We start from the raw sequence: 23,566 nt of genomic DNA, 5'->3' as shown, positions 1-23,566 counted from the left end.
AGGCCATGTTGTGAGTGTGTGTGTGTTTTTGTTTTTTTTTGGTTTGTGTGTGTTGCGGGGGAGACATGCAAAGATGGGTGCAGCCCGACACACACCGTTGCCAGAGTTGTTGCTGGGCGAACAGTTTTTCTGCTTGGTGGCCTGCCGGCTCTCCTTCATCCAGGGGTAGATCTGCTTGGACGTGGTGGGGTTGGGGGGCAGCGAGGAGGAGGACGAGGACGACGAGGACGATACGGAGGAGGAGGAGTTGGACGACTTGTTGGAGCCCGACTTGGCCACCGAGGGCGTCCCGGCAGTGCCACCCGGCTGCTGGGCGCTGCCGTTGCTGGGGTTGGGGGCCAGCGGGGGGGACACCTGGGAGCCCGGGTGGTGCTCAGGCGGCAAGCTGGGCCGCATGCAGCTGCCGTTCAGCTCCTTGGTCTTGGCCAGCTGCTGCTGCTGCTGCTGCTGCTGCTGGTGGTGGCTGCTGCTGCCGCCGCTGCTGCCCAGCGACTGCAAAGAGCAGGCCGAGCGCTGGTACGAGTCCACGTCCAAGTGGTTGGCCGACTGGAAGGCCGGCTGGTGGTGGGACACCGGGACATCGTAGCCCCCGAAGCCGTTGGCGGCGGCGGCGGCCGCTGCCGCCCCCTGCACCTGGTAGGACGAGTAGCCACCGAAAAGCGTCGAGGAGTTGTCGTAGTACGTAGTCTTCTGCATTTCTGAGTGGAGTGGCGGCGGCGGCGTGCTGTTGTGCTCCGGTCCTTGTTGAGAGCCACTGCCGGAAGACCATTTGGTACCGGGTGTCACGTGACGGTGTCTCTCTAACGGTCGCCTGCAATCTGACCTGAGAGGTTAGGGAGAGGCAGAATAAAGAAATAAGAGAGATAAATCCATCTTCCCCCAATGAAAGGCGTCATGACATGAATGGAAACTGCTTTTCTTTTCTCTAGTCCCCCCTTGGTCCCCTCCACCCCTCCCACCCCTCCCCTCGGAGATCAGTGCACAGCCTGCAGATGCTCTGGTGGAGGGGGCTCGAGCAGGGCACACACACACTAACACACAAACACAAATGCATGAACTTTATCAATAAACCTAGGAACAATAATAATTTGGTATTAGTAGTCATATTTGTTATTATGTTATTATTATTATTAGTAGTAGTAGTAGTAATATACTGTAATTCGTATTTTACTATTATTTTTACGTTATTGTTGTGTTAATATTATAATTATTTGTAGTAGTAGTAATTGTTTATGTAATTTAAAGCTACAAAAAATTTCAAACATTCTTCTTGAATTTGTCTTTTTCTTAATATGTTACGTCTCAATGAACAATAAAATTCGATCAAATACCTAACATCAGCATTTTTTTTTGCCATACTCATTATTTTATTTGTAATTACTGACTCTCCTAATTGCTTCATATCAATAAAGCCGCCCGTCGCGTGTGACGTTCCTCCCGCTCAGCGTGGCGTTTTGTTGTGTAATGGCCGCGGCTTTGTGGCCTCGCGCGTATTTTCCCAGCGTGAATGATGTAGGTAGCCTATTTCTGTCAACCTGCGCCCCGCGCCCGTGATTTACTGTATTCCGTCTGCTCCGCTGTTACCTCACGGCTCGTAGTCTATCTCCGGAAGCGATCGCTGCTGCTGCAACACCACCACCTTACATCACAGTAAAGAGGAAACCTGCTCGCACGGGTTTTCTTTTTTTTTAAGAATCTGTTTACATTTTTGAAAGGAATAAAAAATGGTCTCGTTTGGTGCACCGATGTTTTGTGTGCATATTTTTTTTTTCTGCACAGGCTATTTTTGATGAGGCTACGTGGGAGTCGCCATTGATTTAATATTACCGCATTGAATACTGTTTAGTCAATATAATATATTGATACCGAAATAACGATATATCGGTCTATTGATAGCGTTTAAAAAAATAACTACGTAGTGTAAAAATAATAACAGAAGCTCAAAAGTGGCTGCGAACAAAAGAGCCAAGGGTAGACGGATAAATAACCAGGAAAGAGGGGGAGAGAAAAAGAAGAAGGAATCCCAGGAAGGAGCTTCACGAGTCAGTGATTCATTAGGGTCGAGTGGCCAGAGTGCTCTATCATGGCCCCTTCAGGGAAAAGAAGAGACTAGGGGGAAGAGAGAGAGAGAGCACCGTGGGGTCCCCCTAGACTCCCTATCTGGCGCTGGGGTGGGCCTGTAGCCGCCAGAGGCCGTCCTGACAGGCACTGGAGAGCACCTGGCATTCATTTCTCCTCCAGAGATAAAATGTTCAACGCAGGGGAAGAGAAGGAGACGCGGCTGTGCTTGTCGAGAGTGCACAGACGGAGAGAGGAGAGTGCCTGCTAGCGCCGCGGCTAGCTGCCAGCAGCCCCGCGCTGCTAATTAATCCCCACGGTTAATAAAGCCGCGGCGGCAGCACCTAAACACATATATTAACCCGCGTAGGCGTTCATTCGATAGAAGGGTGTCGCGAAATGTAGTGTAGGTGTACATGTCGAACTGTTCCAGCCTCATATTCGACTCCTGTTTTGGTTTAGAAAAAAAACAAACCAAAAAGGCCTCTCAGCCGAGAAAATAATCCAGCTAGAAGTGCACGGCGAGAGAACATGGCATGCTAGCGCCCGCTAATGACCACGATAACATTATTACGGCCACATAAAAGCGCGATTTAATAGTAAAAAAATAATAATAATAATAGTGATTGCACTTTTTATTTGTGTGACTATGTGACAGCCGCATATTTAATTGGCGTTTATGCTGGAGAGAAAAAGCTAGAAATATGCTAAATCCAAACAATAAATTTCCGAAATAAAAATCTGGTTTTGCTCTCCAAAATAGTTGCTTACTTTCAAGTAAGCAACGAATAAATCAATATTACATTGCTGTTAAACTATAGCAATATTGCTCCAACTCATTTAATTAAAAAAAACAAAAACAAACGTATAAACAAAACATATATGTTCGTCCACTATTGTTCCTTTCTCGGTCACACGGTCCAGCCCGACTTGAGCTCTCAGCACGTCACACATGTCAGCCATTTATCTTTCTAGCAGACAAGCTGGAATCCTAATTATTTACTCCGAGGAACAGTCCCAAGGAGGGAGGGAGGGAGGGAGGAGAGAAGGAGGGAGAGGGAGGGAAGGGAGGCCGTGGCAGCGAGTGTAGGAGGAATATGTTATTAAATCATATCGTTGTTTCGCCATTAAAAGGGACACGTAATGTCTGTGCCCCCGGCTTGTAGGGCTACGTCTTAATACAATCACCAAGTTTACTGGACGCCTCCCTGAATAATCAACTTACGCGCTCGCGCGCGCGCGCGCACACACACACACACACACACACGTACACACGTACACACCGCCCACCCAAACAACAACAGGAGGGAGGGAGGGTGCACAAGGTAGGGAGGCCGGCCTTGGGTGTCCAGTGTCTGTTTTATCCAGGGATATAAAATTACAAATGGCGCCTGCCATAAGGTGGCATGGCATGTAGGTAGAGAGGTGCATTTACTCGGACAAGCCCGTGAGTTGCTCATCCCGTTAATAGATACACAGAGGTAGTAGCTGCCGGGGAGAGGGACCGTATAGGATTGGCTGGGCTGGAGCTATTGTTGACGTGTCCGTGGCCTCCACAGGCTTGAACTATGAACAGTTCGCGTAGGTGTTTTCACGTCAGGGTCGTTTAAATCGTTTCAGAGGAAATTAAAACCACGTCAGGTGTTGTTGGAATAGCCTTTTTTAAAAAACAAAAAAACAAAAAAAACACTAGGGTTGGCGGGGAAGAGAAGCTGAAGGGGTTGCGAGGGGGGGGTATCTTTGGGCAGATGACGGTCACCCGCAGCTTTGTAAATAAATGGCAACGCGTGAGGAGGATAGAGGGAGGGAAGATGAAAACAGACAGAAAAAAAAGAGGTCAGAGATGGACGACTGGGAAGGAAGAGTGGTGGTGGGGGGGCGACTGCTGCTCGCGTCGGGGTAGCTCTCCGGCAGCATTGTGAACTCTTCTTGAACCGGGATTGAAGTCATGCGGGCCATAAATCACCGAGCCAGCCACTCAAACTGCACAGCCAACAAACTGTATTTCTGGTTTGTTGTCCGTCCGGCGCGCAACCGACCGGCCTCCCCGTCCTCCCTCCTTCCTTCCTCCCTTCATTCTTTCCTCCCTCCCTCCCTCCTTCCCTTCTGTCTGTCTGTCCGTCTATCTGTCGGTCTGTCTGTCTAACCCGTGATGCTCCTTACCTTCCCTCAGCACCGGTGGTCCCGGTCCAGTCCCGCATGGACCCGGCGGCACCGCATCACTATTTAGTCCCCGCGCACGTCCTCCGGTCGCAAATCGATAGCCAAATCAAAATACTACTACTAATAATGATGATAAAACGGTGGAACCGGCAGGCTCTCCTCTCGCTTGCCTCCACGCCGCCACTTCTGCTTTTCTCTCCGCAGCGCCGCCGCTCCTCTGGTGCGGTGTCGAGACTATAGCGCAGCTTGCCCACCACTACAGCGCCACCAGTACCTCCTCCTGGAGCCAGTAGCAGCAGCAGCAGCAGCGGCGGCGCACCGGACTCCGCTACGGCGGCGGCGGCGGAGGAGGAGGACCGGATGCCGTGTGGCATGAACGGAGCTCCGGATCGGGGCTCCGGATGTCGGCGGAGGGCTTTACGGAGCTTTTGTTTTTTTTTGTTTTTTACGGGGCTAGCATAGCGCACCGAGCCGATCCAGTTTACCGGTGGTGGGGGGGGGGGAGAGCTTCGCCTGCTGCTTGGCTGGCGCCCCCGATGCACCCCCCACCCACCCACCCTCCGCCCCAGCCACCAGCCGCCAGCCGCTGCCTGCACCGCTTGCTAGGCTGATAACAATAGCCTTCAAAAAAGAGAGAAAAAATGCCTCTGTGTATAAAATATAAAAAAAATATTGCCCTTCTTATTTTTCAGACTCCTCCAACAGCCAGTTTAGCCAGTCGGGTTTTGGAGGAGCAGCTCCGCCGCCAGATATTATTAGCCCATTGCGATTTCTTCTGAGGGTTCTGGCTTGTTTTCCCCTTTTGTCAGCTCCGGATCCCTCTGTCCTCCTCGGCGTTATTTCTGTCCGTCTTGGGACTGTTTGAGGTCGGTAGACCACGACGGCTACACGGGATTAATCCACACGGCTAACAGCAGCGGCAGCGATAGCACCGGCCCATAGTAGTCGTAGTAGTAGTCGTAGTAGTCCCATGTATTCGGGTGTGTTGTTGTCAGCAGCGCTCCTGGGGGTGTAATGGGGAAATAACGGGGGCTTGATCCGCGGGCGCGCTCATTTTCCACCATCAAACAGCCGCGCGTCACTCACGACATATGCAAATGTGTCCGGCTGCACATGAAGACAGGCGGATGAGACGCGGCCCCGATAGAATGACGTGTGTACTGGAAGCGTTGTTTATTCAAGTGGCTATTTTGACCAGGTGACCTTACGGGTTTGCCCCCGGTCGAACTTTTGACCTATTGAAAGCTTGTTTATCTGTAGAAGTAGAAATTATCTTCATGCTCTCATGAAAGTCAGTAATTCACGCCAAATAAAATCACATTTTTAGAGCAAGCAATCTGTTATTTCAATCGTAGCCCAAAGGAAACTTTCTTTTCTTTTTTTTTATACTACTTGTTTTTTAAACTTTCTTAATGACCTTCCAAGTTTCTTGGCACATTAGACAGCCTGTTTTTGTTAGGCTTAGAATATCCTTACAGTACCTCCGGTAGACAGACTGGCTTTAAATTGGTTCAATAACAGATTGTATCTATTTTAACTCTACTGGATACCCATTAGGAAATTAAACCCGAGGTATTTATGAAAAAGTAGCCCTGTTGTTGAAGAGCCAAACTTCTGAAATCAACATAGATTCCTTTGTGGCTGTTTCCTTAAAGATACCCAGTGAGTGTCTGATGGCATTTTACATGCGGCAGAAGACAAATTGTATTTTGGGTTCATTGCATTTTGAAATAGTTTAATCATCCTATAATATTTATCATTGTTGTGTTTTTCGGAACCCCTGGTGCGGTTCAGTCTATAGGTCCCTGCTGAAACTCTATTGTTAAGTTTTCATCACCTCATTTCCCCTCCTTTTTGCCGCAGCCCTGTGCACCATAAGGCGTAAACACCCAACTATGAGGATGCCTTAAAAAGGGAAGAGCCAATCAAGGGAAAGTTAATGTCAAATTATAATAAGCAGCCCTGCCCCGTCTGAAAAATCATCTGCCTCCAGGCCTTTTTTTTTGTAACGAAAACAAGCCTGAATTCTTGTTTTGACTGCAGCACACATGGGAGGAAGTGCAAGCGAGCGGCCCGTGCTTCAAGAAAAAGTGGTGAAGTTGCTAAAAGCAGCTGAGAGAGTGATGAGAAACCCCAGAAGGAAGGAGACACCGTGAGACCCTAAATAGAAATGGAAAATATGAAGGTGTCTTGCAGTATTTTTATACTGCACCCCCTACCACCACCTCCTCTCTCTCTCTCTCTCTCTCTCTCTCTCTCTCTCTCTCTCTCTCACACACACACACTCTCTCTCTCTCTCTCCTCCCTCCTTCTTTCCTACACTCTCTCACCCGCTCCGTTTCCTCTATTTTTATTATTCAGGACGCTACCCCTGTCGTTTATGGCTACGTAAGATTTATGAGTTTTCTCGCACCCGGCAGGCCCGCGTAAGCGTGTGTGTGTGTGTGTGCGCGCGCGCGCCCGCGTGTGTGCTCGCAAACAAGCCAACTTTAAAACAGATAGCAGCGGCCGCGTGCTGCTGCAATGAGAGGATGAGCTCGGTGTAGGTGGAAGGTGGGAGCCCGAAATGTGTCCGTCTGCAAGTTTCTTTCTTTCTTTCTTTCTTTTTTTACCCCCACAATCCTTCAAACTAAAAAAAAAGCCTTTTGTGTGGACTGAAGAATCTAAAGGAGGAAAAAAACGAGCAACTCGTCACTCATTAACCGAACCTGCTAATCAGCGGGTTTTTTCCCCAACTCCCTGCATTTCTTTGCATTCTTTCTTTCCGCTGAGCGACGTGGGAGTTGGAGTTGAGGCGCATGTGGAGGAAAAAAAAAATCGTGCACGGCGGATTACACGAGTGCGTTGACTTGTAAAAGCACGCCGGTGCTTGTTGCAGAGGACGCCAGTTACTCTTTTCCCCTTTTTTCTCCCTCTCGCCTACCCTTTGGACGGCAGACGCGCATCGTCGGCTCCGTGTTTGGGATCGAGTCACGGATATTGGGTTTCACAACTGAAACTCTGGGCTCGGCGAAGCCATGGAAATCCTCCTTCAACTTTTTTCCCCCTCTCTATCTCCCTCCCTCTCGCTCTTCCCCCTCTGGACTAAGACTTGAAGGCCACAGCGAGAGAGAGAGACACAAAGGAATGCACTCCGCCTCTGAGCTTGGAAATCATTTTTACGCACTGCTCTTTCCCGCCCCATCCTCCCTCCTCCAAATGTCAATCCCACCATATCTCGTTTTTAATGAAATATTGAGGATTCTCTGTACAATGTGTGATTCTGGTCGCCCCTTTTGAATGGAAATCGTTTGAGCCACGTCTGCAGCTCTTTGACCTGTTTTATGCCGTCGCTGGCTGCGTGTCTGCGGCGATTCTATTGTACTTAGCCAGCATAAACTGCGGTTTTAATAAGTGTCTCAGCGGATGATGAACTGGCGTGTTTCCTGCGCTAACCCGCGGCCATTGCACTGGCCTTTTACAACCCAGGATTGCATTACATTAGCACTTGTCATTACTAGCTCTATTGCACCACTCACGCACGCCGTTTGCACACATTCGTGCATTCAACGGAAGCTTTGCAGCAAACAAATGATATCATGCAAATAACGTCACCAGAACGCAGACTATATATTTTCATGCAGCCAAAATACAGTATAGTCCTCAAGATTAATATTGAGCCATTTTCAAAATTATTTAAGGCCTAAAAGTTAGTGCTATATAGATAAATATTGGAATAATAGCATAGAACAAATCGAGATATTGACGCGTTAAATATGCAATTAAAACATGCACACAGGCCAATGTAATATTTGATATTTTCTGCAGGCGCAATTTGATTCAAATAAAAATCAACACCCCGTTTGAATGAGGCAATTTCACTGTTTACTCTATTCATAGCCGCGCCCCCACCACGCCATCAAACATTTATTTTAATTCTTAATGTTTTTCACATTGCAAAGGTAACTAGAGGTGCACTCACCGAGAGATTATCTTTATTTCCTGGTGTTTTGGCGGCAGAAAACGGCTCCCAGAAAGCTCCTAAGAACTGCAGGATGCAAGGAGGGGAGATGGGGAGATAGAAGGAGGCCAGCCGGAGACATGGGGAAAGAAAGAGATGGAGATATGCAATCAGAAGGGGCTCGATAAAATCCGATACAGCGCACAGATCTCGTGTAGTCCCATCGGACGCTGCATGGGACGGCGAAAACGAAAAGGAGCTCCGGCAGACCTGAAATTATTCCCGGAATAAAAGTGGGCTGGAGAAGCAGGAAAGCTGGACAAAAAAAAAAGGGGGGGGGGGGTAGGTTTGGAGGGGATCTAAGTTATTATTGATCCTCGCTATTAAATTACATTACGCAAAATATTTTATTATTTATTCCTGACGTAGTTAAAAAAAAATGCTATAGACTCGGATAAAGCGCCTGCATGTATTGAGAGCTGTGCAGAGTCCATATAAATCAATTGAGCATCGCTATTTAAAGTGGTTCAGAATCGAAAATATTTTATTTTAAGTCTAAACCCATTTTTTTTTTAATGTCTAAACAAACAAAATGAAGCTGTATTAATTAGAACGCAAACGCCAATTCGTTCCAATGGAAAAAACAAAACAAGATTTTATGAAAATCAATTCAATATCAAAAAAGTAAAATAAATCGAAAACTCCTACTTAATCCCTCGGTATTCCTCGTCTCAATAATATTCAAACGCACGTGAATATGACCACACACACGCGACAACAGCAAAAAAAATTGGGTTAGAACGTAAAACAACTCGTGTGCCAAGTGCTGATGAGCCGACAAAGAAAAATGATGAGAAGCGAAGGAAAAACAGGAGAAGCGGCCCCCATAAGGCGAACAGCTGTTTCCCAGCGGCCATAAATAAGCATCCACTCCAGTGAAAACACGCGTCCCGGCCAATTTCATGTTAGTGCTCGGCTTCCCCCTCCGTGCAGGTCCCGGTCACGGAGACAGAGAGGGAGACGGACACTCCCGGCGGTAGATGCGCTGTCCGTGCGCTGGCTGCCCGTTCATTCTAACCGTTGCTAGAACGTCCGGGAGCGCGGGGTGAAAAGCCGCACCGTGCCGCTGCATGACGACCGTTGTCTTCTATTAAAGTGTCGGAATAATAAAAAAAAAAAAAAAAAAATCCCGCGTTGCCTCCGTTCCTGCTCCTGACAGCTTTCCCCAAACACATAAATCAAAGGCGAAGGACTTCCCGTCTACCAGCCTGCACCACCATCACTACTCTAGTAGTGCTACTACTACTACTACTACTACTGCTGCTGCTACTGCCTCTACTACTACTACCACCACTACTGCTTCTATGATAAACTTATTTATTCTTCTCGTCCATGCACTCACGCACAGCTCTGGCCGCCGTCCATCTCCATCGCAGCACCGGCTCTTCCTCCCCGGCTGTTTTTTTTTTCTTCTCCTTCTTCTTCCCCCTTTTTTCTTCCAGCCCTTCAGGTTAGCGGCACATTTTGTGAGGGGCTGGCAAAAGACAGGAGTGGACTAGTCTAAAGTTGGCCGGAAAGTGATGCAGGGGCCGACTAGCTTAGCCAGCTAGCCCATAGGCCGAGACAAAAGGGAGGAGGCCGCCTCCAGAAGTCCCCAGAAACAGCTGATGAGCAAAATTTTTTGAGAGAGGAGAAGGGGTGGGGGGATGGCTCTGAGGTCGAAGTCAGTGGCCCCCCCCTCGATCGAACCTCCTGACCAGAACCCCAACGAGGAGTATTCCAAACCGGAGGTGGAACGGAGGGAAAGTTAGGAGTCACAAAGCGGAGGAGCAGGGGAAAGGCAGAAACGGCGGCGGCCACGCCGGGTGGAAGCAACAAAGGGAAAAGCCGCCTGTGCATAATTTAATAGAAGGCATATTAAGTGAGTGAGCAGAAGGTTGAGGCTCCTGGGAGGTGAAGGCAAGATGAAGGGACTTGATTGGAGGGATACAGAAACCAGGACGGGGTCCTGAGGACTTGAAACATCACTTTAGGGCGTCTTTATCTTCGCACGTGGCCTGTTTGAAGCGACAGCGAGCTCCGTGAAAGCAACGCAGAGAGAAACAAGAAGGAGAAGAAGAAGAAGAAGAAGTTGCTCTCTTCCCTTTTTGTGTTTTGTTTTGGGGTGTTTTGCAACCAGCCCCGTCGGCACTGATCGATGGACAGACGGTTCATTCTGCAGCCTCGCGCAATCTGAACAAACTTTATCATCACACACTCTGCTCTTATCTGTGCCTGGGGTGGTGGTGCCGTCACCGGCTTGCCTCAGCCCACTCGTGCACACACAGACTCGTGCACGCACGCGCGCGCGTACACACACACACATGCAGACATATGGTCTTGTTTTTCCAGCTCAGCTTCTCACCTGCCATTTTTCATTCACTCTATCAGCTGGAAATAGAGCCGCAGTTTTCCTACATCCCTTCTTAGGTTCAGGTCTGAAAACAACACAACTGTCCCAGCTTTACGGGTTTTTTTCCTAAGCACTACTACCACTGCTGACTTTAAAGTAGCGAAGAAAGCACCATGTGTTGCTATCCAGGCTCGCCTGCCCTGCGCTGACGCTTGTGATATATTGGTGCAAAGCTCTCAGAGAATAGACCTTTGACCCCCAGGGGAGCTTTGCCGGCTCCTTTTTTTAATGATCAATCCGACGGCGGAGCTCCCCACAATCTCCTTTTCATCGGCCATCGCCGGGGCTTCATTCCGAAAGCTCGGCGATAACTTTGTTACAAACAAGGTTCTCTTTTGTCGTTGCTGTTGGAGGTTGCCGCCAGTTCATAACCGGAGAGACGGAGGGGAGGAAAAAAGAAAGTCGAAGCTTCAAAATGAAGCGACCGCTCGCAACAGTGTACGAGCACGGCACACAATTCAACAGCCAGTAGTTGGGGTTTTGTATTAAATGGTTTATTTTTTCCGTTGTCACTTCTATCTGTATTTCCTTGAGTCCTGTTTCCTCCACACTTCACACGCGCACGTTTAGCCAACATGACATTGTTTTGTCTTTTGTTCGCTAATTCAAATACAAGGACCACTTTGATTCACAGCTTGAATCGGTTTCTTCGCCGCCAACCGGATAAGCAGTTTTATCAAATTCTGACGGATTCTTGACAGTGGTTGCAGTAGCTCTCCATTGAAAAACACACACACACACACACACACACACACACACACACACACACACACACACAAAAACAAAGTGACACACGGCCCAGCTTGAAAATGTTCTTGCCTCTGTCGAACACATCCCCCCATGTGTATCCAATTTCCTCATTTGACGTCATTGGCTGCAACGTCAGTGGGCTACGGGCCTGGCGCATTCTTCGCCAATGGTTTCCACGGTTAGGGTTTCACATGCTGTTTTTTAAGTCAAAATTGAGTTTTAGTCTCCAGTAAATGGGGCCCATTCTCCCGACATTTGTTTTTTTTTTTTATAACACGTGACGTGTGAGGTTTTTTTTTTTACCTTCACCTGTATTTTAAATGCAGTCAGTCGCTCTCTGAGCAATTTCTTTCCTTGCCAATGTCTTTTTAATTTCCCACCTTTTTTTTTTTTTTTAATCATTATTTGTTTTTCCAGCCAAAAATATCCCCCAACTGACAAACAACTTTTTGTGCCACAGCAGCAGCTCTGGCTTTTCACCGCCAATCAGCGGATGCGCGTGACGATTGTGCCGGGGAGAACATTTTGTCATCAAGTTCACTCGAGGGTTTTCTCCGAGGGTAATGAGGTCGAACGGCTGCGCGGCGTCCTCGCTGATTGCCACCGACAAAAAAAAGAAAGAAACCCTGCGCCAAATGGCCCGGCGACGACAAACGTGTGCTCGCAACACATTTCATCTCGTCTCCTCAAAGTGACGCCGAGGCTTTTCGACACGTCCAGGCTGCGGATGTTTTTTTTTCTCTCTCTCTCTCTCTCTCTCTCTCTCTCTCTGTGTGGGAGAGCCATTCGGCGACATCCTCGGCTATCGCGCTGGTGCGTCTGCACAAAAACGCCGTCGCGGCAGTAAACCTCCATCGGGCCCCCAAAAGCCCAATCAAAACCTCTTCTGTGCTCTGGCAACTTTCCGTCCTTCTGTTTCTCTTTGTCGTTTTTCTTTTTTTTTTTTCAACGTCTCAGCCAATCGAGTCGTTGTTGCGTTACGAGAGACGACGGGACGAAACGATGTGCAGTCACGGGGAACGTTTTCAAGCACACGTCGCCGGCTATTCAGAACGTTACGCAACCGCCGTGGTTGGGTGCGTACGGCCGTGTTGAACAAGGCGGGGCGGCTTTTACGGTTGCACCTCACGTCTTGGCATCTGTTGTGCACCGGCGCGGGGGAAGCCGAGCACGTCGGTGAAAATGGCATCGCGCGGTGGTTAAGAAGAGTGGCAACACATCTGCGCCGCTTTCTCAAGTTTGTCGCTCAGGCCTTTTGCGCCGCGATGGACAGACGACCCTTTTTGAATCTGGGTTTTCTGCTGCCGCAGACTCAGACCGCCTCAGAGGGATGCATTTTTCAAATTCACGGTCTGGGAGACTCTGAGAGGAGCGTTGTCTCCCTGTTTACCATTTCAGGTTTAGCAATTAGTGCTATGAACTGGGCTGAGGGTGGCAGGGAAGGTCATGGCTTTCTATTTTCGGGGGGGTTCTATACCTATTGGCACATGAACAGGACTAGTGAAGTCTATCACTAGCTGCGTTTCCATGGCAGTTTTTCGCAAAATAAAAGCGATATTTCTAAAATTTCGACAAAGCGCATAAGACGTAATTCTCGTACAATCTCGCGGGACAAGATTTTACGAGTATTACGTTTGTTTTTGTTTGTTTACGTTTGTTTGCCGTCGAGAATGGTTGCAATATTTTTTCTCTTTGACTACTTTTAAAAAATATTCCGTCTCCCCCTCCGTCCAAGCGAAACGCGCCATTTTCATTTGAAGTGAACTGGTCACGTGACCCCGTACGTCAAAAACGTGTTAAAAAAAATAAAATAAAAAGTGTTTCTTCACTTTTGCGATATACCTCTATATCGATATGTTTGAAAAACTCTTGACAGTGTAAAAACCATTTAGCGATATTTGAGAGGTTTTTCAAAGTTTAGGCGTTTCCATTACCATTTTTTTTTTATAGCAATATTTAGGTTTTTGCGCAATTCTAGGGGTCATGGAAACGCAGCTACTGCTGTATCCAAGTTCACCAGGATGGTAATATAGGTCCGTGTCCCTCACCTGTTCTCTCACCTGGAACTTGTGAGCCAAATCCATTTACGTTTTGCTTACTACACTTTTCGGAAGTGCTGGGAATCAGCCCTTTGTGATGTCACAAAGAGCCATTCACCCCCACACCCCCAGCCGTATGTCTGTTACACCCTCTATACCACTCCCCGCTCGCCTTTTTTTTGGAGCTCGAAACCACAACCTCTTTTCTTCCTGAAGCAGTAAACAGAGGGCTAACTATGCTGTTACAACCGTGTGAAATTGCTTGAAACCATGTTTTTCAACATTGATTCTATTTTAACAGAATGTTTGTTGCTCGTCATTAAACCTCAGCATTCCTAAACATCAAACCTCAGCATTAGTCCCATTTTTTTCCGCCCTCGTTATCCTTTGAACCAGTTTTTAGCTCGGTTTCCACCCTCGACCAAATCTACCCCCCGAAAAAAACAGCCTTTGCCTGAGTTGCCCAGAGCCTGGGAGTAGAAACTCATGTCATCAGCGCCTTTCCTTTGACAGAGAGTTAATCTTTATCAGAGATGGTAATCTTTAACCTCCAGCTCAAAGGGAGCCTTGACGCATGGCGGCGGCGGCGGCGGCGGAACAAGTGAGCGTGATGAAGGTAGTCGTGGGGGTCGGCTCGCCCTCGGTGCTCCCGGCACCACGGAGGGGGGGAAAAAGTGCCATGCTCACCATCCTGAGCGAGCTGGGATGGATGTGATTGCTGGTGCGTGCATTTTGTGCGCTCCGAGCGGTCGATGGAGATCATGAAAGGGAAGGTTTGTTGAGGGGGAATTTTTTTTATTTGATTTTTTTTTTCTTTTTAGATTATTTTGACGCTTGCAAGCAAGCAATTTAGAAAATGTGTTTTTTAGGGGAGGATTGTCGTTTGTGAGAGTTTGGATCTCTGAAAGTCGCTTGAAAATGGTGAGCCGGGTTGTACGGCGTCGTTTAGGAAAATTCCTCTTTCCTCGGCATTTACTTTAAAGTGGTTTGTGGCGACGAATTCAGGGGCGGAATGTTACTAGTCACTTGTGTGCAACTATTGCCTCGTTTAAAGGCCCAGTGTGTAACATTGTAACGCTCTGAAATGGGAAAACGTTGGATAAACAAAGTCTTGTATGGAACTGTTGTAAGTTTAAAGGCCCAGTGTGTAACATTGTAACGATCCGAAATGGGAAAAACATGCATGTTTATTCGATACATAACTTTATTTGCTTCCTAATGACGACAATTTATGTCGACCTACAGACTGTGGTCCAATTTTGTACGGAGGCTGCCACATTGTGTCACCATGAACTTCAAGTAGCTCAAACTGAATCTGCTCAGGATTTTTATGGTGCCGCCAGATCATGTGGGACTCCAGAAAACACAGATTACCATTCTCAGGGTTTTCAATATAACTTTCTTTTTTATGCTACCACGTTTTACAGTCTGGGCCTCATCAGCAGTGGAAGTCAAATGTACTGCACCCAGCCAGTATCTGACCTGTAGTCAAATTGTGGTTTGGCGCAGCCATCAGACGGATGATCTTTTGTGTACGGCTGTTGTCAAATCGCTCTGAGGCCTTGTAACGCCGAGTGTCGGACAACCTGCGCTGCCCAGACGGGCTCGTATCCAGTTGCTAACAACGCGCTCTTCCGCCCAGACACACAGGGATCGGTAGAGAGAGGGAGCCGGTGATTGTAATTTAATCGGGGCCACTCGGCCAAACGGCGGACAGGCCTGCTATAAAGGCGCTCGGAGCCGCAGAAAGTGGCCGTATGGATCTGGGCCAGAGCTGTCAGCCTTTATACACCGGGCCGCCTCGCCCCCGCTATTTTGCTCCGATTAGTATTTTGCCTTTAGTTTGTCAGTGATGTATGAAAAAATCAATTAGACAGTATAGTGACCTGAGCCGCTGTGGCTTTTTATTTATTTATTTATTTATTTATTTTTATTTTTTTTGCGTGACTCCAATGCCTCGGCCAACCCGGAACTGAATTAAAAATAAGAAAACCGCCGAGGTCAGACGAGCATCTGGGGGGGATGTGCTCGGGTACGACTTGACATGGCAGAGGGGGCGGCGGCTGCTGGAGGGGATTAAGAAGAAATTAGAACGAGCTGATTAGTCCCCTGAAACGAATCCAAACGAAACAAGCAGCTTCCTGTATGTGGGCCACGGCGCACAAAGACTCCAAATCCATTGTGGTGCTAAATTTGAAAGCTCTTGATTATTCTTGTCTCGTGGATTCAATTTTACTTATTATTATTATTATTATTTACGACTTTTTTGTGTTAACTTGATTGTGAAAATAATGAAATGTGAAAAAAAAAATTTGGGCTAGATTAACAATGTATTTATGTGTCCATCCTGTGATAACGCTACACCATCATAGGTGCCATATTTAAAGCTGTCTGATAGAACTGTGTTAAGGTAAAATATAATATTAACGCAGTCATGAGGGGCTTAACAGCTGATTTTTAGATATTAAACTGCCTCCTAATATAAAAACAATAAACTTCACTGATGTCCGCAAAATATATTCCAATATATTCAATATGTTTTTGCTGTGTTTTGGAAAAAGAATAGATGGACAGATGGATAGAAATAGCATTGTCTGATTTTCAGTAAAAAAAACAGAAATTTTTCAACACAGCTTTAAAAATTAAAAACGTTAAAAATACACTGAAAAACATTCACACGGATAAAAGAATAATCCTACCAGACTCACCACGGAGTCATTCACAGTTTCATTCATGCCTCCTAAATCCTCAATCCTATTGAATGGAACAGAAGCCCAAACACACGCACACACACCTTTGGCCCACAAAGGGGGCTGGATGGAGGTGATGACGGCTGAAGTTTAATGTTTTAACGTTTCCACCTCACTGAGATGTTTTTAAACACCTCCCTCCCTCTTTACCTCTGCCTCACAGCCTTTACCTGGCCGTGGCGGCGCTCCTGTTTTTGTTGGGCCCATTTGTGAGTTTGTTGTGTGTTTGGCGAGCGCGGAAGGAGGTGACAATTTGCAGACAGGAGGGGAGAAAGAGAGAGAAAAGGTGTGCGTGTGTGGGAGGGGGGAGGGGCTCCAGGAGTGAGCAATCTGTTCACACCGTCATAAATCACCTCGCGTCTGCGCGCATCTTCTTTCTCTACGCACCTATAGCCTTCACACCGCTGCCCCCCCCCTTCCATTCACAACTACTCGATCTGCCGTCTGTGACCCAGGCACAAAGATACACACACACACACACACACACACACACACAATACAGGGTAAACTGAGATTTGTCTATAACAGACAGATGGAGTCTTTTAGTGACCCAACTCATAGGATAAAAAAATATAGTGGGATTGGTAAAAAAAAAAAAAAAAAGAAAAAGAAAACATGTGCTTTATTTTCAATTAAAAATGAACAAAAGCGTTCTAACAAAATATCTCTCTTTGAAGGTATTTAGCTCTTTATTGAAATGACTCTTAAAACACTGACAAAATTGATGAAATACTCGATTTTATGACCTACTTACTATCAAATTAAATTTCTTCAAGTTGGATGGACCTGATTAAAAGGCTTAAAGGGCCGCATACGGTCCCCGGGCCGTAGTTTGCCCACACCTGATCTATAAGCAGCCGGTTATCAGCTGCTCGCACAACAAAGATAGACTTTTTTTTCCCAGATAAGGACAGCGTGGGCCGAGCGTCCCCCTTGGGTGGGAGGGTGGCATCTATATCACGCGCACATAACGGGGGCGCGCACGCCCAGACACAATCAGAGAGAGGAGAGGGAAGGAGAGGGGGGGGGGGGGGGTGAGTGGAGGGGAAAAAAAGTTTTGCGCGCTCATACGCGGGCAACACCCCGGATGCCTGAGAGCACAGTTCGAGCGAGCGAGAGAGAGACCGCAGTCGCAGCAACAGATAATTAATGGGCACGTCGAGCCGACGGGGAGCGCGTGGGGGGAAAAGATGCCTCGCGAACATACACCGGGGACAGCGCGTGGGACGCACGCACCTTACCTGCGCTCTGCCGCCGCCTCTCTCTCTCCTCCTCCTTCTGGAGCTCCTTCCTTCCTCTGGATGCACTGCGGGGGGATTTTTTTTTTCTTTCGTTTTTTTTTTGCACGCGGACGGACACGGATAGCGGAGAATCCCTCCTTGGAGATAAAAAAAAAAAAAAAAAAAAAAAAAAAAAAAAAAAAAGAGGAGGAAATATCCGGACTATTTTTTTTTTCTTCTAGGATGGCAAAATGGCCAGCAATACGCGCGGGTTCCTCTCTGCCATGCTGGGCTCTTTAAACGCGCGACGTATAACTGCAGAATTACAGAGGAGAGAGAGGAGGGGAAAAAAATCCCCCCCACCAACCCCCAATCCCCTGCTTCTCAAAACCTTTTCCTTCCTTCCTCCCTTCCCTTCCCTTCCGTCTACACGGCTTGTAGGTGTGTTGTTACGTCGGCTGTAAATTTAAAAATATATATATATCGACGAGACGCGGCGCGTTTAAGGAGAATCGGGGTTCGGAGCTCCCGTAAATAAATCGGCCTATTGAGCCTCCTGCGCCATAAATCTCCCACAAATCAAGCCTGCACAGCGCGCAGACTGGCTGGGGGTGATCTGCACAGTCTGGGGGCTGGTTGGTGCTACTTCACCCCCCTCCGCCACCACCCCACCACCAAAAAAAAAAACCAGAAACACACACACATACCCAGCCTCCCCCCCACCTCCTTCTCCTCCGCCTTTTACGCTGCAGATATTCCCCCCCTTTACAGCAGGCCTGGAGCTCCGCACTCTCGACCGGCGTACAGCGGCCACCGAAAATCCAGCACCACTGAGCGAACCCCCCCTTCAGAATAAAACCCGATTCCTGCCGCCGGAGCGTCACCGCCGTTTATTCCCCCTGGGCGCAACATCTTGCTTTGGCTCTCATTTCATCCAAAAGAAAATTCTATTTTTTTTTCTTTTCCACGAACAATCTCAACCCCCTTCAGTGTATGATATCCCCGAGGGAGTGTTCACTTGTTTTAATACAAGGCTGAACTCGCACAGTTTGCAGCGCTGTTGTGGCTTCCCCTCAACATGCCCTCGATAACCCCAACAACTCCTCAAGGAGCCAATCATTTCCTTCCGATATGCAATTTATCGTTATTATTTTGTGTCACGCGGACCACCACCCCTTCATTTCGATCTCTTCGCCCCCGTGTTTGTCCACCCCTGCTGCTGCTGTGTCTTTGCCCCCGTTTGGCCGGATTGAGACAACGTGAACTGTTCCTGAACCGGACCGCGGATTGACGTTTGACGGGCCGCGAGTCCCGGAGGAGTGGATGGAGGAGGTGGGAGGGTGCGGGTGCTGGGGTGTTCTGGTTCTTGTTCCAGTCCAGTAGGGGAGTGCGTGGTGTGAGATGCGCCAAGGAAGGTTAGCAAGGTTCACCGTGACCCGACTCTCTCTCTCTCCCTCTCTCTCTCTCTCCGTCCTTCCTGGCGAGGGCCAGATGTTGGTTATTACATGGAGTCACGCTGGGAGCGATCAGAGGAGAGGAAGAGGTGGAAGGAGGGTGAGAAAAGGGGAGGAAGAGGAGGAATTCCGCTGTGATTTGACCCGCACGTCCACACGAGGAACCGCTTTTCGCCGCTGTGTTTGGCTTGTCCGCCCATGGGGGGGAGGGGGGGGGGAGAATACAATAATAATAATAATAATAATACTCGGGAAAATACTGGACGCTGTCTCCCAGTTTTTCTAATGAATCGCGGCGCTTTGTGACGATATGAAATGACTCGCAAGCAAAACCAAAATTCGAATTCAGTTCATTCTGCTGCGTGTAAAATGCCTGGCCTTCCCACCACAGTGGGCGAGACCTGCGTAAATCGCTCCAGTCAACGACAAGAACATTATTTTGGAGGAATAAATGTGTGAATTTCATCATATTTGCAATTAAAATTATACCAAAAGAGAAGAACTAGTAATTATAATGAGCTGCTGTTTGTGCGGTTATGAATAATGGAATTAAGTCGAAAATTGGATTTTGCCCCTATGTGTAGTTTCTCTCTCGCTCTCTCTCTTTCTCTCTCTCTCTAATGTTTTGCAGCACATGGCCTGTGTTTTGTTTGCGTTATGGCCCTAAAAGATCGATTCATCTCCAAACACGCGCACTTGGCTTTGCTCGCCGTCCCTCCGTATCCTTCTTTTGTCACCAATATAGACTTTATTTGCGTTGTCCGCCCACGCACGACGTGCCCGTGCAGCGACGCGCATACCTCGCTGCAGCACCCAAGACGGGAGATAAAGGCAGGCAGGCAGGCAGGCAGGGATTCGCGATCGTTTCACTCGCTCGCGCAGCTCCATCACAGCAGAAAGGGCGACCGAAAAAAATATCTCTTTCTCTCCCGCGTGGAAGCATTTCCGGCTCCGCGTGCTCCGTCTTATCGCCGCTGTGCACGCTGCTCTCCGGCCGGCTCGAGCGACACCAAAAAAGCAAGAAGCTCGAGGGCTGCGGATGCGGTTTCACCGTCTCATTTTTCACCCGCGCCGCGTTCCACTGACCTCGCGCCGACCATTACAAATTAGCACGAGGGTGTTTTTTCGTTTTTGTTTATTTATTTATCTATTTATTCTTAATTAATTTTCTTCTGAATGAGTAATCTGTGCGCGAGGAAAAGACCCGGAACTGCAGAGGAGCACAAGACACGCCTTCAAACAGGTTGTATTTATAATAACAATAATAATAATAATAATAATAATAATACTAAACTGTGGTATTATTAGGTTTACAAAGCAGAGGAACCTGCTCGTTAGCGCTTATTTAAAGCGCGACGACGCGCTTTGTTGACATTATTTTCCCCACACTTAAATCTTTCGCTCGTTAACGTCCAGCAGCTCCAGATTTATGGGGCTGAGGCTTCCTCTGATTTATGTCTCGACATTTTTTTTTTTTTGTAAAGGAGGGTTTCCTCCTCCGTACACGTTTTAAATGGGACAGTTTTATTTTTATTTTTTCACTTGAAGGGATGAGATTATTTTGTCAGAAACTTTTTAAAAATATAAAGCCAACGCCGTATTTTCTTCAAACCGTGTTTGTAGGTCTGTCCGTATTTATAGAGGTTTAATTCTTTTTTTTTTCGATGGTTGGAAAATGTAGGGGAAATTAGACTGTAAAATGTGGGATTGTATGAAATTAGATTTAATTGTACGAGTGTCTAGTGTCTTAACGCTTTACCATTTGGACATACAAATATTCTTATTAGGCGGGTAAAAGCACGTATAAATAGCCGTACTTTTGCCTGTTCAAATTTTAGAATCGTGAATCCGGCGTGTATTTAATTCTTAAACGTATTCCTTTATTTCTCCTGTTAACTGTTGTGCGTCTCCTCTCAGAAAATAGCGCTGATTTGATCCAGCAAATCGTGACTCGTCTTCAGGTGTCGACCTGCTATTTTCAACCTGACATCAAAACGGACGCCTCTTTAAATTCATTTCACCGCTTGTCTCGTCCTTCCCCGTGGCTCGTGCTCCTGTGGCGAGCCAACATGGCTGCCAGCAGCCCAGCAGTGAGTAGGAAGACTCGCCTTGTGTCAAGTCGTGTCCGCCTGCCTGCCCACTCACTCGCTTTCAGTGCGAGCGTGTCGGTCAGACGCGTGGGTTTGTACCAACCTTGTCTTTGACCTGCCTAATAAATCGAGGCAAAACAACAACAACGCTAGAACCGTTTATCTTTCAGCCTAAACCGGTCTGCTTTCCGGTTTTTACGCATTCGCATGTGTCTCTCTGCCGCTTAAACACTCCATCGCAAATATTACATTTCTCATGTAGGGTTTTTCCCCGCCGAACTGAAAACTGTGCCTTCGGTGCTGCTGCGGCTCTTCCGTGTAAAACATTAATTCCCAGCCTTTAGACATTCGCGGCATCACAAAGGGCCGCTGCTACTTGGAGCAGAGGAGCGCAGTAACACATTAACGCCGACTAGCCGCTTACAACAATCAGGCTTTTTCTCTCTCTTTCTCCCCCCCCCCCCCCCCCCCACTATCAGACAATAGTGCGCCAACAGCCTCTCTGGCATGAAGGCGCGCGGGCCTCGCAGCGGCATCAGGCGCACCTCTAATGGATGTCAGCCAGGCAGGCAGGCAGGCAGGCAGGCAGGCAGGCAGGCAGAGATATCATTTCTCAACACCGGCTCAAATATTTGAACTATTCCAAACGGTTTTGATGTGGGACTATCACTCGCCAGAAAAACAAACCCTTAACAGCGGACACATGTCCGGGATAAGATAAGATAAACCCGCAGCCGCTCGCCTCGTATTGTGCACGCCGCGCGACCAGCAGCACTATTTGTTATTTTTTTTTAATATTTTTTTTTTGAAAGTCAGAAACTTGAAATTTGATTATTCTTGAAAGCGACACTGTCCCATCCCCCTCCCCCCCTTTTTTTCTCTCTTTGCTGCTCCCTCTGTCCTCCCCGCGCCCTGGCTGGCGTTTGGAAATCTATTTTTCAACGCTTCCCTGTCAGACAAATCAGATATGGGACCGAGATGGCAGCAAAGAAATATATATATATATATATTTAAATATATATGAAAAAAGGGGGGGAAGCGACGCCGTCAGACCCCCCCCCCCTTTCCCTCCTCTACCTCGCTCCCTCCGTCCACTGAAATGAGGCGGGTTATTGTTTTTGACACGGCGGCGGACGGCACGAATACGCGTTTTGAAAATCGCTGCCTCCGCCGTTATGACGTGACGCGGAGCCGCTCTAATTTGGTTACGCTAAGGTTTACACAGGTAGTGATGGCCGAGTGGGGAGACACGCGGAGGAGGGGGGGAGGGAGGGGAGGCGGAGATCAACCTTGGAAATGTAATTGTAGAAAGAGACGCCTGCTCATCCATCCAATCCAGCCGTCCAACCTTCACGCTCGTATTCCTCCCTGGATGACACGCTCGCCATTAGACATCATACGATCCACCATGTTGTGATTGCTATTATTTTTATATTTTGGAAAAATAAAAATGCATTTACGTTTTGCAAGATACTTTCTGTGTGTTTGCAATAAAGAAAAACAACCACAACAACAATGAAATGCTGTGTTCACTGCCCGGTTCCCTCGCTTTGCACTCTGCACTCTCCTGGCCCCGCATCAAAAACAACCCTGCCGAGATAAGGGAAGGAAATAATGTTTACTCCGGCCCACCCTACTGTGCTCTACATCCCTAACGAGCCCGCTTCATTTTCAGTTAGATGCTCAAAATAAAGGGGCATCCCCACCACCACGGCAGCGTCACACTGAGATATTGCGATGTGTTTTCTTCTGCTCTACAGAGAGAAATAAATCATTAATAAAGTAATATGTAAAGGACGACATCTGAAATGTGACGGTGAATAACTCACGATCTTGACACCCCCCCCCCCCAAAAAAAAATGGAGTCCGACTGTTGATTAACGATCCGATAGCTCCATTTCACCACATACACAGAATATAGTCAGTTCAAGTCCAACTGAAAAGTAGCAGCAGCACAAGTCCTGAACTATTGCCTATACATTTACGTGTGTGTGTGTGTGTGTGTGTGTGTGTGTGTGTGTGTGTGTGTGTGTGTGTGTGTGTGTGTGTGTCCAAAACCTAGTCGATTATTCCTGGTAGCTTTAGCCCCGGCTAACTGTGCTTGGGAAGCCATGCGAGCCGGCGTCATTTCGCTCTCCACCTCCACACACCCCTACACCGCCCTCCACCACTTCTTTTGGCTGAGCTACTTGAATTCTCTCACACCTCCCTCCCGGCCAGACTCGCGAGCTTTTTTTTTTCCCGCCCCTGGCCGCCGCCGGCACCGTTTTATGAGCTCTCGTGGCGGCGCCCGGTGCGCGAAAATTTAACAAATCTCCCGTTAATTGGTCGCCGCAGTCGCTCAAGAGCTCGGAGCCACGCCGCCAAGCCACGGCGAGCTGGAAAATAACAGCCCTGACTAATAACTGTGTGTGTGTGTGTGTGTGTGTGTGTGTGTGTGTGTGTGTGTGTGTGTGTGTGTGTGTGTGTGTGTGTGTGTGTGTGCATGAACGGGGGAGAGGAAGGGAGACTCAGCAAGCCGGAAGAGCGAGAACAGGAAAACCGGCAGCGGCGAGAATCTCGTCCTGCCTTTTCCTCCTCCTCCTCCTCGTGCTCCTTCTTCCTCGTTCCGGTGCATCAACGTCGGTCCATCGACCGTCATTTTTTTTCA

At 47.9% G+C, this 23,566-nt stretch overlaps 1 protein-coding gene across 8 annotated transcripts in view; it reads right to left on the bottom strand.

Moving 5' to 3' along the window:
* hoxb3a (homeobox B3a) overlaps nt 1–23,566 on the bottom strand; it is a 57,334-nt gene that overhangs the window by 7,804 nt on the left and 25,964 nt on the right. For 3 of the 8 annotated variants that reach the window (XM_076023650.1, XM_076023647.1, XM_076023648.1), the window contains exons 2-3: nt 8,183–8,248; nt 96–823 (exon numbers count right to left, since the gene is read on the bottom strand). In XM_076023650.1, coding sequence (XP_075879765.1) covers nt 96–696 — 601 coding nt within the window. In that variant the 5' untranslated portion in view covers nt 697–823; nt 8,183–8,248. Of the gene's footprint in view, nt 1–95; nt 824–4,221; nt 4,680–8,182; nt 8,249–9,563; nt 10,000–17,393; nt 17,529–23,566 lie in introns of those variants that run through there. The other 5 variants (XM_076023653.1, XM_076023652.1, XM_076023649.1 and 2 more) reach the window with 5 other exon arrangements.

This window comes from Nelusetta ayraudi, unplaced genomic scaffold (assembly GCF_046127955.1).
Source record: "Nelusetta ayraudi isolate G7.1 ecotype Tasmania unplaced genomic scaffold, CSIRO-AGI_Nayr_v1 ptg000016l, whole genome shotgun sequence".
In the NCBI taxonomy this organism is placed as follows: domain Eukaryota; kingdom Metazoa; phylum Chordata; class Actinopteri; order Tetraodontiformes; family Monacanthidae; genus Nelusetta; species Nelusetta ayraudi.
The sequence above is the reverse complement of the archived record's forward strand: the minus strand, read 5'-3'. Positions and strand labels throughout refer to the sequence as shown.